The sequence below is a fragment of the Lolium perenne genome, chromosome 4 (assembly GCF_019359855.2).
Source record: "Lolium perenne isolate Kyuss_39 chromosome 4, Kyuss_2.0, whole genome shotgun sequence".
In the NCBI taxonomy this organism is placed as follows: Eukaryota; Viridiplantae; Streptophyta; class Magnoliopsida; order Poales; family Poaceae; genus Lolium; species Lolium perenne.
In genome coordinates, this window is record NC_067247.2 from 344609573 (window position 1) to 344626732 (window position 17160).

At 46.2% G+C, this 17160-nt stretch overlaps 1 protein-coding gene and 1 pseudogene across 1 annotated transcript; both read right to left on the reverse strand.

Annotated features, from left to right (window-relative positions):
- Window positions 1–4218: 4218 nt before the first annotated feature.
- LOC139830265 (uncharacterized) lies at window positions 4219–5383 on the reverse strand (annotated as a pseudogene).
- A 5195-nt stretch (window positions 5384–10578) lies between these two features.
- LOC139830266 (uncharacterized) lies at window positions 10579–14178 on the reverse strand. Its single transcript, XM_071818273.1, has 2 exons — window positions 12684–14178; window positions 10579–11414 (listed from the first exon to the last, which is right to left on the reverse strand). The coding sequence occupies exons 1-2, from the start codon at window positions 14176–14178 to the stop codon at window positions 10579–10581; spliced, it is 2331 nt and encodes a 776-aa protein (XP_071674374.1).
- Window positions 14179–17160: the final 2982 nt, after the last annotated feature.

Consider the following 17160-nt stretch of genomic DNA (forward strand, 5'->3'; position numbering starts at 1 on the left):
ATTTGGAAAATAAAGGTACCACTAAATATTAAGATATTTATGTGGTTTCTATATAAAAAGTGATTATCACTAAAGACAACCTCGCTAAAAGAAATTGAAACGGTTGTAAGAAATGTGTGTTTTATGATATGATGAATCTATCAACCATCTATTCTTTGATTGTCCCGTCGCTAGGATTATTTGGAGAACTATTCAATATATTTTTAACATTCCCCCACCATCCAATGTTACAAATATGTTTGGAAATTGGCTCAATGGGATTGACAAAAAATCTAAAGAGCAAATACGAATGGGTATTTGTTTTTTGATGTGGGCTATATGGAACTGTCATAATTATATTGTTTTTAACAAAAGCAAGAATACTCATTTTCTTCAGGTTATCCGTATGGTTACACACTGGATTCACGAATGGTCTTATCTTCTGTCGGAGCCACAACGTGCTCATATGGATTCTGGATGCAGTCAACTGGAGACGGTTGCTCGGGCTATCTACAACCAGGGTGCTTGGCAGCTTTCTAAGAGAATACAACATGCATAAGAGCCATATCTTTATTTTATTCTGTTTGGTTGATTTTTATATACACGTTTTTAGACCCATGAGTTGTAAAACTTCTGAATGTTGAATGCTCAAACTTTGCAATAAAAAGCCGTGTGCATCAATTGATGCAGAGGCCAGGGCATTCCCCATTTCGAAAAAAAACTAACCCTAGAAGCATGCTATCACGATTAACCATGACCAAGATAAAATCATAGAGACAATAAGATGAGAGAAATGGAAATAGGGGAGAGGAGCTTACCATGTGCCCAGAAGAAACCACCATAGCATGGTGATGCAGGGCTCACACCGCCATGATGGTTGCAAGTCTGGGGAAGACGAAAGCGTTAGCCCGCGAAATCCAAGCCAGAGCACCCCAATGCGCTTAACCACGACGAACACGAGCAGCGCCAGAATGAAGCACCTCCAAGAGCACCAGTGAATCATAAATAAACGATGAGAACACCTAGAGCACGGCGAAGCACAACCTACTGAAATCCTAGAGGTTTCAGATAGGGTTGTGCATGGCAGCGATAGGAAGAGACACTTAGATCGAATGTGTCCTCATTCTATAGCCTATACCTTTTCTTCACTTCATTTTGAGGGTTTCACTTGTTTGTGGTTAAACTAAATTCTTATAATATAACCTTAGAAAGAATAAATACAGGTTCAAAAATACATCTCATTTTTTTTACTCAAATAAGAAAGGTTCAGAAAGTGAAACATGGTGCTGGTTTTATTTTTTTCAAAACCTTAAATAGAGAAAAACTTTTGATCATTGGTTAGGGTGTGAGGGTATGCTCACATCATCAATAGTTCCATAGTCTCCAACTCAAATCGATCGACAATGCCTTTTATTTCATTCACTATTTTTTTTCTATTTTTCTTTCACCATTTGGAAGCTTTCTTCCCACTCTATGCAAACAAATGATAGCCTTCATTTTTCCTTGTTTTTCTAACTTAAAGGTTGGCTACATCATCAAGTTCATGGAAAGATCTTCCAACACTACTTTTCCACGAAAAAGAGCAATACAAAGCATTTTATCTTGAAATTCAGCGTGGCAATGATAATTTAATTGGAATGGCTAGTAAATACCATAAATAGGAAGATATGGTGCGCACAATTGAAAAAGTTTGGCTTTAAATGGATTCGGATGTACATTAAAACATACCATATATTATGAAAAAGGCTAGCGCTAGGGAGGAAGATCAACCACACAAAAAAACTTGCAATAATATGCACAAAATATGTTCCAACTACATGCAATAAAGTTTTCCCTCTATCATGACTATGAAATAACTAACAAATAAACTAAATATACGTGATAATTACCTCTAATCATCAACAAAATAGCATGCAAGTGAAAGGAAACAAAGGAGTTATTTTAGTTTTATCTTTCTATGCACTTGAGATCCGCATGTTTCTGTTGCTTCAAACCTAATTTTATTGATCATATTTTTTTGACACAAAAACAGTGGGGAAGTTCCCCACTGTGTCATTTTTTATATTTCATAAAAAGAAAGGGAATATGTACATGGGATGAACTATGATAGTTCATAAAATGTCCAGCCAGTCTTGCATACCCTCCCTCAAACTAGGCCTGACCCTATGCCTAATAAGAGAAATAGACTCTCTGAAGTAAGAAAAACATCTATCCGGGTCAACTAGTTTGCCATCAAAGATAATAGAATTTCTATGGTTCCAAATGCTCCAACAACCGGCTATCATGGCTTCATTAAAGAAACTGTTAACTGATCTTCTTTTTGCATCCATAATCATGTCAATCACCTCAAGTTCAGTATTCCATTCCTCCCCAAGTCTCCACCAAAAGCTCTGACTGAAGTCACATTGAAAGAAGAGGTGTATCATATTCTCCTGTGCATCTTCATTGCATAATACACAATATTGGCTACCCACAAAGAAATTCTTTTTGACCATATGCATTTTAGTGTTTAATCTGTCCTGTATGAGGAGCCAGAAGAAGAATTTATGCTTTGGCAAGCATGCTGATTTCCATATCCACCTAAAGGGAGCTGGTGCCACCGGGGCATTAACCAAAGCCATATAAACCTTCTGGGTAGAGTATTTATTTCCTCCCCATGCAAATTTTATTGATCATAAGAACAATTACTCCACTGTGTTTTTTAGTGATGGTATCCAAGATAGCAAAACCAAATAAAAATACAGAAATACACACTAAATTTAACGAATGATATAATGATGCTAAAAAAGATATAAGGTTCTCAACCCGTGATTGATGTATAATGTGGTATACCAATCTTAAGGTTCACCCACCTTCTCATCTTCATTTGGATATTTCTTTATCCCTGCAAACACATCACTAGAAAACACCTCTGGTCTTTTTGCGTGCAGTTAATATTTCAAAAAGAGAATATATAACACTACAATGAAACTCAATAATAAATTTTAAAATTGAAGTCGGTATGTGCTCCTACACTGGGTAACATCCAAAAAAGAGTTTTAGATCCAAAAAAAAAAATCAAACTGAAAGCAAAGAACACACTTTTGCAGCAACAAGACATAATCAATTTAGTTTGATAGCACTAGAAAGAATAATTTTGACAGCATATTTAGACTTGTCAAAAAATCTTAAAATATACAGGTATACATATATAGGACATACCGATTCACAGATCTAATTTTCAGGGAATTTTTTATCTTCCCGAAAAACAAAAACAAAAGGATAGTGAACAACATATGTGCATGAAAAATCAAATATAAAATATAGAACATAAAATAAAACCCAAAGGTTCAACTTGTTGGCACCTTGTTTAAAAAAACAAATAAAAACACAAATTGAAGAATCTGTCATAGCAAATAATAGAGAAATTATGTATATATATGGATTGCCTCTCATAGCGCTCTCTTTACAACCATATAGCTTGTCTTTTTTGTACCTTTTTAGGTGGTTTTTTACTCAACACTTTGAGTACCACGGCGTGCCAAATAGTTAAACCCTTTCAGTTTATTCCTTGGGAAGTGATCAATAGCCTTTTTATGAGGGAAGTGAAATTTTGCAATTAGCTCCTTCATGTCAATTATTGCACCTACAATTTTTAAACGTGTCTTCCAAAATAATGGACAATTAGAATAGATCTCCATATCCATGATAATAAATCAACTAGAACATAAGTCATGTGAATATCAATCATACTACCAGGAATGCACAAGGGGCGCGTTTGGTAGCCTGGGCCTGATTCGTGGCTCACTGGCGCAGCCGTGCAAGGTCACCTGCGCGTCCAGAATGAGTCACGGGCCGAAATTGGCCTGTTGTTTGGTAGGTCGGGCTGCATCGGCTGGGCCAAAAAGGAGTTTCTGTTTGTTTGCATGCAGCCAAGCCCAAATCTCGATGGAGATGATATTAGGCCTGTTTGGTACCATCCATGCATCTCTACGGTTACCTCTTCTCTACTTTGGGTAGCCTTACCAAGCTATCACCTCCTATCACACAAAATCACAGTTCATGATAGTTGCAATCAGTTCACGAAATCATCCCTAGCTACTACGAATGGTAGTTCATAACACGAGGCTCCCTAGCTACTACGAATTGCAGTTTATCATAACGGGGTCATTCAACAAACGGGGATCGAAAAGGGTTCAAGAAACAGGGGATGATAGGAGTTTTTCTTCTTGTTCTTCTTCTTCACTTCTTCATTTCTTCTCAGATGGTGGTGTTTCCTCTGGCTTCCCACATTGCGTCTGCCCACTCTTGCCTCTTCACCTTCCAAGCGTCATTGTCACCTGCTTCCACGCCATGGCCGGTCTCTACTTCATCAAAAGTGACAACCTCTTCGAAGAACTCATCCTCGCCCCAACCTGGGATCCAGTTGTGAAGAATGCAGCAAGCAAGCACCAACTTTACCTGAGTGTCAAACGTGTGGAATGGTTTCTGATCAAGGACCTTGAACATGTTCTTCAATGCAGCAAAGTCCCTCTCAATGGTGACTCTGAGGCTTGAGTGTTTGAGATTGAACAACTCTCTCGCATTCAGAGGTCGGTGCTTCGCAAAGAACTCGTTGAGGTGCTACCTTGTTTTCCTGAAGGGAGGTAGAATTCCAGGTCGGCATGCATATCCAGCATCTCCAAGGTAGAACTTACCGTCAGGGATTTGACAAGCTGTCGGCCAGGATGCTCGCATCATGAGCTGAACCCTCCCACCCAGCAAGCACGTAGGTGAACCTCATATCGAAATCCACAGTCGCTAGAACGTTCTGGCTGTTGTAGTGCTTTCTCCCGCGGAATGCTGCAGACATTGATCTCGGTACCTTTGCAGTGACATGAGTACCATCAATAGCCTCAATGCAATCCTGTAAAAAGATTAGCACACAATCATGTTTCTTACAGTAGCACACATCTGATAGATACAAGGAACATGATTGTGTACTCACCCAGAAATAGGGGAACCACCTGTAGCTGTTCTTGATCTTGGTTGGTGTGTTCATTGATGCTGGCTTGATCATTTCACCTCTAAGCTCCCCAATGGCATATAACACCTGCTGTAAGTACCGAGAGATAGTCTCTGTGGATCGCCTGAATGTGTTATGGATGACTCTGAACCTCTGGTTATGACCGACGACATGAAGAAACATTGCGAATTGTTCTTCGACAGAGGTGTGGATGCTATCAGTCAGCAGACCTCTTTCCCTGAACGATTTCACAAGTGCATAGAAAGGGGCTCTTCTCATCCGTAGCATCTGGATGACCTCTACATCGTTGCAGTTGTAGATGTTGTTTAGGTTCGCAATCCTCTCCTGATCTTGTTCTAACATAGGTCCATAAGTCACACGAGGATAAGCAACATACCTAACTGCTCTCTTGTGCACCATCAGGATCTAGGCTTGTACGCAAATGATGAGTGCTGCGGCGTGATGCACAAGCTGGAGCTGGTTGGTCTACTCAAACAAGATCTATGCATTACGAACGGTCTTATCGAACCCAACTATTTCTACCAACATGAATCGAACACTACAGTAGAGCGGAGGAGTTTCCCCTTACCTCCGTCATGGCGGACGATGGACACGGTCGAAAGCCGCCGCAGATGTGCGCAAGCTCCACCGCGGCTGGAGAAGAGAACCCTGGTCCGGCGCCGATGACCGAAGGTAGATGCACGCTGCAGATCTGGGTCGCCGCCACCGGTAAGGAAATTGGGGGGTTGCAAAATTTGGGAGGGGGCTAATGGAGAGGGTAACCGAAGAGGAAGGTTACCCCTACCTTTGCCGCGCAACACCACTGGGATTTCGGCTTCTCCCGCCATGCCGAGGCGGAGCTCCCGCACGAACGTCGTTGTCGATTTTCGTCTCGCCGGGGCCTGGCCCTGGAGAAACTGTCAAACCGGGCGTTCCTCCGGGGCCTGTCCCAGGGGTGCTTTAAAACCCGTGCTATGCAAGAACACGACTGCACCCAGGGAACCAAACGGCCCGATAAATGCTCGACCGATGCGAGCCAAGGGCCGCCCAGACTACTAAACGCGCCCAAGATGCACACTTAAAGAACAAGGGGCCAAATCCTCCAACCAATACATCAAGCTTTTAGACATAGTGGAATCACAATCAACTAATTCATAAAATAGAGAAATACAAGACCTATTGCCTATATAAAACTTTAATAATAGGATCCCACAAATCCTGGATAGTGAGATCTATGCCTCCTTTCTTACACCTACCAAGCTTCTTTTTTATGCTCATCTTCAAACACTAGTAATCAGGTGAAACAACTTCTAACTGAACAACCTCAGTCAGAAAACTAGAACCTACATCAAAGATTATAGACCATATCTAAACTAAGAGCTTCTCTAGCACATATATGAGCAACATAATTCGTCTCCTTTCTTGCATAGAGAAGTTTGAAACCCTGGAAAAATCCTACCAGCTCCTTCATCTCCCTAAAAAGATGGAATCCAAAAGATGTATTTGTGCCTTCCTCCTTCCACATGGAAACTATCGTCTGGCAATGCGTCTCTAGATCTACTCGAGCAAATCCTTGCCCTCGTGCAAATTCCATAGCATCCTTGCATGCTAGAATTTTAATATTAAAAGGATCCTTAATCATTTCATAGCCCTGACTATATCCTAATAGCAACAGTCCCCACTGATCCCGTGCTACCATTCTAGCCCATGCAACTCCAAAAACTCTTTTTTAAGGAAAATGTATGTGTCGGAGTGCCATTCACCACATATTATGCTTTGAGATTGGTGAGACTACTTGTCCCTTTTTTGATAAATTAAAACATAATTGAAACAAATTTAAATAGTATAAAATGTTTCATAAGTTTCAGAAACACGTGAGAAATATAAATGAAACTTTGTGAACATACTTCGAACAGTAAATAATTTTTCACAAGTTTCAGACATGTTTCATAAATTTCAAACATATTTCACAGATTTTTGGAAACGTGGATGACGTTAGCATGACGTCACCACTCCGGTACCTACCATAGCCGGTAGAATCGCTGCTCTCCCTGCAACTCCCCTTTGGCATATATATCTCCCAAAACTAGTTTTGCAAGTATCAATTGAAGGATCTCTAGAAAGCTTTTAAAAAACAGATACACAATCGAGAGTGCAATCATCAAAATAAACAATAGGAGTTGTAGAAGTATCAATCGCCACAAGAGTATCAAATGGAGTTTTGGTAATAGTAGCTAAAGTTCCCCATCCAATCTTGCTATCGCACCTCTCGGGTCCGTGAAAAATCCATGATAATTTTAGAGATGTTTTTAGGTAGAAGGAGTCGGTGCCCCAAAAGGTGTAGGCGCAACACAAGGGTCTCACATGTGGGGGCATGACGTCTAGAGCACTAGTACAAAATAGCCTACATGTCGCGTGCTAAATTTGGCTACCAGTCGCGTGCCCCCGCCTGCTAGTGGTACCTCGCTAGTGGTAAGCATCTACTAGTCGCGTGTGTACCTGACACACGACTAGTATGGCAGGTACTCGCGCACCTGGCACACTGCCAATAAAGTATTAGTCGTGTGCGCCGGTCAGGTCCGCTGGTAGTGTGAGTTTTTCGTAGTTTTTAAAAAAGCCGGGACCAGTGCCCAATTGTCCACGTAATTTTACACAAAACACCCTAAAAATCAAAATAAAGCAATCGAGTCCATGGCGCCTCCTTGTGGCGTTGATGTGAGTAGATGGCCAGTAGCATGTCATCGGCATCGGAGCAGATGTCGGCGGTGGCGGAGCTGGGAGTCAGAGTAGGTTGTCAGCGGAGGTGGAGCAAGGCATCGGAGGTGGGCGGAGGAGCAAGGCGTCTGAGGTGGTCATCGGAGAGGAGGTGGTGGTCAACTTTAGGGAGAGTGTGGAGAAGTGAAAGAGGAGGATGGAAGAATGTGGAGAAGTGGAAGAGGAGAAGGGAAGAAGGTGGAGAAGTGGAAGAGAGAAGGAGGGAAGAAGGTGGAGAAGGGGAAGATGAGGAAGGGATAAGGTGGAGAAGGGGTAGACGAGGAGGGGAAAGTTTGAAATGATAGGGAGGGAAATTATTTTTTGGAATTTTCGGATTTGAAATATTTTTGTGCCAAAATCTAAAACACCGGGAACTCTTTTTTCCTTTTCTATTTTCGGATTCTTAAACAAAATTCTAAACACCGATGGTGGTTGAAATCAGATGTAGATACATTTTCATATAAAAAACTTTTTCATTGGAGATCGTATGCATCTAGAAAATCCGTTTTACGGAAACATGACGACATTTTACATATATCGAAATTTATGTTTGTTATTTTTTCTTAAAACTACATGACATACCACATGGGCTCTCAAAGGATTTTATTTTTTAAAAATTTCTATCATTTTTTTTTCAAAAATGAAAAGGCGATATTGATCAGAGTGTGGGGTTGTAAATCCTGAAAATTAGTAGTAGCATGCTACTATAGTAGTAGGGTGCCTAAATGGGGTACGCCACTAATAAGCTGATTAGTAGTAGCATGTCAAAATAGGGTATGCTACCAATATATTTGCCCACCCGCGAATATAATAGAAGCAGGCTAATGAACATGCGGCCGGTATGGACATACCAGTCACATGCTTCCATTGGCGCTCACTGCGGGTACTTTCTGGATCTGATTGCATCCAGAGCTCACCTAGTAGTATTGTGCACTACTCTCCCATATACTACCAATACGAGCACACTAGTCACGTGCATGTGTTCGGCACACGGTTACTAATAGCAGTCACGTGTGTTTACACTGGTGCGCTGCCAATGAGCATCCTCCTCCCTAGTGGAGTCTAGACCAAGGTGGAGTGTGTGCCAGAGTCTTCGTATGATCTCCTGGTTTTCTTGGGATTTTTCGGGGTTTGGAAGGTTCCTGAAATAGTAAATACATGGAAAAGGGTTTTCTGCCTTATGATGATTCATAGCAATTTACTCGAAATAATTAGTAAAACTTTGTAAATACCAATGAAATTATGATACTTTATTAAACTTCAAAAGAAACAGTTTGCTTAGATCTTAAATCAGTCATAGGTTCTAAAAGTCCCATAATGCCTTGGTATAGATAACTACTAAGCATTCCCTATTTATGATGCAAAATATAATCACTCTTTAAGGCCAAGAACATGATTGATCAATTTGTACGACTCAAGCATCAACACACACTTCTTAGCTAATACATATATATACATACACAGAAGTGACACACAAGCTGAGCATTGTTAAACGTAGAGACACAGGTTGTTTGGGTGGGATTGGCTCAACACTCTGGGGCGTGGCCTAACTCAATATATATATGGGTACCAAGAGGTACGTACAGGTTACAGATTACATATACAGGATATACAGTCTAACACCCTCCCTCAATCTTAACTGTGACCTGAAGTGCTCAGTAAGTTAAGATTGCGTCTACATCCTGTGAACAGCGGAAGCGACAATGGTTTGGTGAAGATATCAGCAAGTTGATCTTTAGACGAGATAAATCTGATCTGCAGAAGCTTCTTTGCAACTCGTTCTCTCACAAAGTGATAGTCGACTTCGATGTGTTTCGTTCGGGCATGAAATACTGGGTTTGAGGATAAGTATGTAGCACCGAAGTTGTCACACCAAAGAACAGGTGGCTGTCTCTGGACAATCCTCAACTCACGCAGGAGGGACTGAACCCAAATGAGCTCCGCGGTGGCATTAGCAACGACCTTGTATTCAGCTTCAGTACTACTCCGAGACACTGTAGCTTGCTTACGTGCACTCCAGGCGATCAAGTTAGGACCAAAGAATATTGCATGGCCCCCCGTTGATCGCCGGTCATCAGGGTTACCAGCCCAATCCGCATCACTGAAGGCTGAGAGCACAACTGAAGGTGCCGGCCTCGGATGAAGTCCAAATGTGAGAGTAGAACGAACATAGCGCAGGATGCGCTTGACAGCAGACCAATGAGTGTCCCGTGGTGAATGAAGATACTGGCAGACACTGCATAGGAGACATCAGGCCGAGTGATGGTAAGGTACTGGAGACCTCCAACAACACTCCGATACTCAGTAGCATCATCAGCAGACAACAGAGTACCATCAGTAGCAGACAGAGTGTCAGTGGAAGACATGGGCGTAGTAGCAGCCTTGCACTCAAGCATGCCAGCACGCCGTAACAGATCCTGCGAGTACTTCTGCTGTGAAAGCGCAAGGCCATCACCAGGATAAGTGACCTCGAGCCCAAGAAAATAGTGTAGCTTGCCAAGATCCTTGATAGCAAAATCAGAACCGAGAGCCACAATGAGACGATCCGTAGCTGCAGCAGAGGAGCTAACCAGAATAATATCATCAACGTAAACCAGAAGATACATGGTAACCTCTGGACGCTGAAGAAGGAACAGTGAAGTGTCAGCTGTAGAAGGCACAAAACCGTGAGAGCGCAGGGCAGCACCAAGCCGTGCATGCCATGCACGAGGAGCCTGCTTGAGGCCATAGAGTGCCTTGACCAAGCGACAGAGGTGCTGGGGGCGAGCAGAATCAACATAACCAGGAGGCTGTCGCATGTATACCTCTTCCTCCAATACGCCATGAAGGAAAGCATTCTGAACATCCATCTGACGGAGATCCTAACCTCGAGTGACAGCGAGTGAGAGAAGCAGCCGAATAGTGGTGGGTTTAACTACAGGACTGAACGTATCCTCATAGTCGAGCCCATACCGTTGCTTGAAGCCTTTTGCAACCAGCCTAGCCTTGTATCGCTCAATAGAGCCATCAGCATGCTTCTTTACTTTAAAAATCCACTTGGAGTCAATGACATTGACACCAGAACGAGGAGGAACCAGCTGCCAAGTACCATTCTGACGAAGAGCCTGAAACTCAAGGTCCATGGAAGCACGCCAGTGCGGGATGCTCATCGCAGCTTGGTAGTGACGGGGCTCAGCAGTTGGATCAGACTGCGCTTGAGCCAAGCAGGCAGCAATCCATGCTACAGTACCGTCAGTGCGTGTCTTCGGCCGATGAATTCCACTGCGAGTGTGGGGACGCAGCGCGGCAGTGACTGGAGGCGGTGGAAGAGCGTCGCTTGAGGACGGCGACGACGATGCAGCTGAGGCCGGGGAACCAGCGTCAGGTTGTGGTGCAGAGCACGCGGGCGACGCTGGTGGCGGCCCAGGTGAAGACAGCCCAGCTTGGGCTGAGGGCGTAGGCGACGCGCACGGCGACGCACAGGGCGGCTCAGGCCCAGTTGGAGGGGGCGAGGCGGATGGTGAGCCAGGCCGGGGCGACACAGGCGGCGGCCCACCCACAGGAGGCGAGGGAGGCCGCGCAGGCGATAGCGGCCTGGTCGCCAGAGGCGACGACGGAGGCGCCTCGGGGCGTGGTGCGGGTGCATGCGCCATGCACCGATCGACGTGAACGTCGACTGGGGCATCCAGAACCTCCAAGCGAGCGCCGCGAACAGTACCTGCACCGTGGTTAGGCAATAATGCAGGAGAATATGCAGCGTCATCAAATTGGCCAGGACTAACAAGAGTGGAGTTTGTGGGTGGCACAGAATGAGATGATGGCATATTTGAGAAGGGAAACAGATTCTCATCAAAGACAACGTCTCGAGAGATATAAACACGATTACTAGGAACGTGTAGGCACTTGTAGCCTTTGTGAAGCGCACTGTACCCAAGAAAAAACACACTTTTTGGAACGAAATTCAAGCTTATGATTATTGTAGGGCCTAAGGTGAGGCCAACAAGCGCAACCAAAAACTTTAAAGAACGTATAATCAGGGATTTCCTTAAACAATAGTTCAAGAGGTGTTTTCATGTGTAGGACTCTAGTGGGAGACTGTTGATCAAGAAGCAAGCAGTGGAAAAAGCATCACTCCAAAACCGAAAAGGTACGGATGCATGGGCAAGAAGAGTAAGACCAGTTTCAACTATGTGACGGTGCTTGCGTTCAACCGCACCGTTCTGCTGATGTGTATGAAGACAAGAAACACGATGTGAAATCCCAAGTTTGTTAAAGAAGGTGTTGAGATTGCGATATTCGCCCCCCCAATCCGACTGAACATGAATGATCTTATGCTTGAGAAGGCGTTCTACATGCAATTGAAATTGCAAGAAAACATTAAACACATCAGCTTTGCTCTTAAGTAAATACAGCCAAGTAAATCGACTGTAAGCATCAATGAAACTGACATAATACTTATGACCACTAACAGAGGTTTGGGTAGGGCTCCATACATCCGAATAAATAAGTTCAGGTGGGTACTTAACAATACGAGTAGAAGAAACAAAAGGTTGTTGATGACTCTTTCCCTGCTGACAAGCATCACAGACTGCTAAGGTTTTATTACTAGATGATGTAGGAAGCTTATGACGATTGATGACATGGCTGACTATGGGGGATGCAGGATGACCAAGCCGTGCATGCCAATGAGCCGATGACACGCGCACACCACTGAAGACCTCCGGGTCGGGTGACCCAGACGCCGGCGCCTCCAGCGCATAGAGGCCCTGATGGACCCGACCTCTAAGCAGAACCTCCCGTGTGACTCGGTCCTTAATGAGAAGATGAAAGGGATGAAACTCACAAAAAACATCATTATCATAAGTAAACTTACGAACAGATAATAAATTGCGAGTAACATGTGGAACACAAAGAACATTACGAAGATGGAGTCTACGGGAGATGCTAGAAAGGAGAGATGCCTGGCCAACATGAGTGATGGGCATACCTGAACCATCGGCGGTGCGGACCTTGTCATGCCCACGGTAGGGCTCCTGCGAGTTGAGCTTGGCCATCTCACTAGTCATGTGATCCGTCGCACCGGTGTCGAAGTACCAGGTGGGATCAACTGAGTAAGATGGCGTATAGCCCGAGTAGTTGCCCGAGTAGCTGTCGGCGATGGCGGCCTGCTTCTCGTTACCACGGCCGTCGTTGCCAATGCCGAGGAAGTCACGTTTGAACCGGCGGTGACACTTGGATGCCATATGGCCCTGAATACCGCACAGCTGGCAGGTGGGGCGAGGGCGACCGCCGGTGTTTGGCTGAGCAGGGGCGCGCGGTTGCCACTGGCCGCCTCCTCCAGCGGGCGGACCAGATGGCGGGCGAGGCGCAGGCGCAGGCGTGCGGCTGCCACTGGGGGCGCCACGGTGCGCTGCGTGTGCAGCAGCATGATCCGTGATCGGAGTGGTGCGGCGCTCCTCGATGCGACGCTCGGTGTAGATCAGGCGGGAGTAGAGGTCCCGCTGCTGTATCGGGGTGTCCCGGCCGTTGACGTGCTCGACGAGGTTGTCGTAGTCGCTGTCGAGGCCATGAAGAACGTACTCCGTGAACTCCTCATCGCGAAGCGGCTGCCCAATGGACGTCAGTGTGTCCGAGAGGGTCTTCACCTTGTTGAAGTAGTCGTGCGCAGAGGAGTCGAGCTTCTTGCAATCACCGAGTTGACGCCGAAGAGCCGTGCCGCGAGCAGTAGACTGCTGAGAGAACGTGTGCTCGAGTGTGCTCCATATGTCAAAGGAGGACGAGGCGAAGAGAACCAGGCCGACAACACTCTCCGTCAAGGACGACTGCAACGCGGAGACTATGGCCTGGTCCTGGGCAACCCAGGTACGGTGGAGGGGGTTCGGCACAGCCACCCTCGTCCCATCCGCAAGAAACGCCGCGACCGTGCGCGGCGGGCAGGCGAAGCTTCCATCCACGTAGCCATCGAGATAGCGGCTGCGGAGGAGCGGCAGGATCTGAGCACGCCAGTACAGGTAGTTGTCCTGCGTGAGGCGTACGGTGATGAGATTCGCCAGTTGTTGAGCAGTCGGGACAGCAGCACCATCGGCAGGGGCCGGGGCATCAGGCACCGCTGTGACGTGGGGCGGAACCGGAGCATCCTGAGGCGCGGCAAACCCCGGTAATTGCGGGATCGGCGGGCCAGATAGGTTGGTCGGCAGCGCCGTGTAGGGCACCAGGGGGGGCGAAGGCGCAAACGACGGTGGCGGAGGCGGGAAGGATGGCGACGTCACCGATGGAGCCGGCGGCGGCGGGAAGAAACCGCCAGAGAACGCCGCAGTACCGAGGTGCTGAGGGCGTGACGAGATCGCCGATGGGGCCATCTGGCTGGTGGCGGTGTTGGCGAGCAGAGCCGCCAGCGACGGCGGGATGAGAGGGGCCGTCGATGCAGGGACGGTGGCAGGGAGCGCAGGCGAGGAGGAAGCCGATGCCCCAGACTCAGTCATGACGGCGGCCGGAGAGGGTGAGCGGCGGCGGCGGCCGATGAGAGGGGGCGGCGGCTAGGGTAGGATTCGTTGACCTAGTCTGATACCATGTTAAACGTAGAGACACAGGTTGTTTGGGTGGGATTGGCTCAACACTCTGGGGCGTGGCCTACCTCAATATATATATGGGTACCAAGAAGTACGTACAGGTTACAGATTACATATACAGGATATACAGTCTAACAAGCATATGATTGAATCAAGACCCCACGCGTGCAACCTTTCAATAATCAAACTCAAACATCGATTAGGACCTTGACATATGACGGAAGATAATTAAGTTGGTGTCCATATCATTGTTATACGCTAGCTGCATGTAACTGATGATCCATGGCCCATCATCATAACATATATAATTGAGATGGATCAAGTAAGTTGTGACAGAAGCGGTCCCTTTCTAGCAAACAACGGAAAGGAAAGACGCACAGTACATAAAACATCAACACATGCACACACATGTACGCCCGCGCCCACAAGGTCAGAGATTCAGAATACACAAAAAAGCTTGCTTGACGTCGTACAAAGGTAGGACATGTAGGAGAAAGAATGAGATTTGTACATATAAAAGTGAGCTTTGGAGCCCGGCCTTGATCCTTCCAGGGGACGGACTAATGAATTAAGGAAGAGCAGCCACCACGCAAGGACGGATGCTTGCACTATTTGCGCTCCTTGTTTTCTCCCTGTTGGCATGACGCATGATTTGGGCCTACGACTCTTGTGGTCTTGCATAGCCGATCTCATTTTAAAACCAAGCAGAGGTTTACTTAAACCTAGCTAGCTAGCCCCCTGGAAAGCGTGAACTTGCTCCAACATAGTCCAACTGCACCAAGTAAAAAACAGAATCCGCAACCGAAAAGGCTACCAATCCTTAACTCTTCATCTGGTTGGAGCACTAACCCGTCTTTGATCCCGCCGCAACCAAACAGCAGAAAACATCAAAAGTGACCTCAACCCCTACATGCTATGTGGTTAGCTTCATTTTAACTACGAAATCAAGGACGGGGAGTTGGAATCACTGGTTCGATCGCACCGCCACGCATATACTTATGCATATCGAATCGCCTTAATTTGGTGATCAGCTAGCTAGCAGCTCCCGTCCCAATCCGAGATCGTCCATGACATCAAACAAGGCAACGATAAACATTGGGGAACAAGGCGGAAGGCGACAAGGAGAGCGCCAGCCAGCAACCCCCGGCCCTCTCTCCATCGATCGGAAAAAAGAAAAGAAAACCATCAGTTCCAGGGCAAGGGTTAGAGGACAAAGACCACCACGAAATCCTATATGACCATATTCCCCTCGTCGATCTCGCGCCAAGCGCTACCCTCCAGGCACCCTTTGTACTACCTCGCTGGCCTTACTCTCCAACCCCAAAACTTTTAAAAGTGGCACCTCACATCCAATCACCAAACCTCCCTACCACTAACACACTGCATGCACCACACCACACCACACCCTACCCCCCTCCAAGGCATTTTCCCTCTTGGACTTTCCACCCCTCAACCTGATTCCCTTTCTCAAATTGCTTCAATTGCCAACAACGTACACGAATTAAGTGGGCTTGGATTGGATCCGATCCGTTGGATATATAGTTGAGTTGGCACAGAAACACATGCAGTCAGTATGAATCATGAGTAGTGAGTGAGAGATAGTGAGCAAGAGGACAACACATATGTAAACCCCGTCCTCCGCCCTACGTATATATATATACCCCGCCTTGCTCCCTCCAACCTCCCCCCAACCAGTGATCGCTCCATTTGCAGCTTGCTAGCTTAGCTCCAACCAAATACCATCACACACTGACCTACCTAGCCACCTAGCTCCCTTACTAGTAAGTTAAGATAGTAGTCCTTTGCAACAAGAAGCACTTGCTGATTCTTAGCAACAATCTCGATCGATCGCCGATGAGAAGGCAGGGCGGCAATGAGGCTTCCCCCGCGATCATCCACACGTCTTCCATCGCTCTTCTCCAGGAGAGGTTCAGGAACCTGCAGAGGGTCAAGGAGATGAGGGAAGGGAGGGAGCTGCAGAGGGTACACCACCATTCCGGCGATGCCACCGACCCTAATCGTGACGGGTCCCCGTTGGCGCCGGCGCCTCTGATCAACCACAGCCTACAGGCGGTGGCCAACGGCGACGAGCAGCCGAGGTGGTTCTTGCACCCGGACCTGGTGCGGCCGTCGAGGCCTCTGCACGGCGCGGCGGGGTACAGCGGGCACGGAGGCGCCGTCCAGGTGTCGCAGCCCGTGGCGGCGACGGCGGCGAGCCCGTGGGGTGACGTGCCCAGAATGCAGAGTTCAGGCTATAGGGGTGATGTAGACGTTGACACCTCGCTTCATCTGTAATCATATTCTACGTATGTATGGCGTCCCTGCCGTTCTTTCGTTATTTTGTACGGCTTGTAAGCTCCGGACTTATTTGCAGTACTACTTACTTCGTGGGGTTACTTTGAGGTCTCCTACATACTTACGACGACTCTACCTGAATCTTCAAGGGGCATCCTTGTTAATTATAGCATGCCTAGTAGATGGTCGATGTTGACACATCCCTCAGAACACAACTTCAATCACTGGCTGACTAGAATACCAATAGACTAATGTGGACAGATAGAAACACAACGCTAGTTACAGAAGTACATTTTGAGTAAAGTTTACACGCGGTATTTTTGTATATCAATATTATATTAGTATTTGGAAGAATACACATTAACGACTGCCAAAATTTGTGAAAACCAGAGTGACTATCTCAAAGTAACAGAGACACTACAGAGTATATATACACCTACTTCCACCTTATCGAAAAAATACACCTACTTCCAGAAGCTTGGACTATACATCTCATGTAGAGAGAAAATAAAAGATGAGAAAGACACATCTGTACACGGACATTATTTAGACTAGATATGTGCATTTTTAACCTGCAATATGATGAGAAGATATCACATG

Coding starts and splice junctions, on each gene's coding strand:
- LOC139830266 (XM_071818273.1), bottom strand. CDS start 14,178: ATGACTGAGTCTGGGGCATCGGCTTCCTCCTCGCCTGCGCTCCCTGCC. Junction 11,415..12,683: donor CCGCACCGCCGATGGTTCAG/GTATGCCCATCA, acceptor ACCACGGTGCAG/GTACTGTTCGCGGCGCTCGC.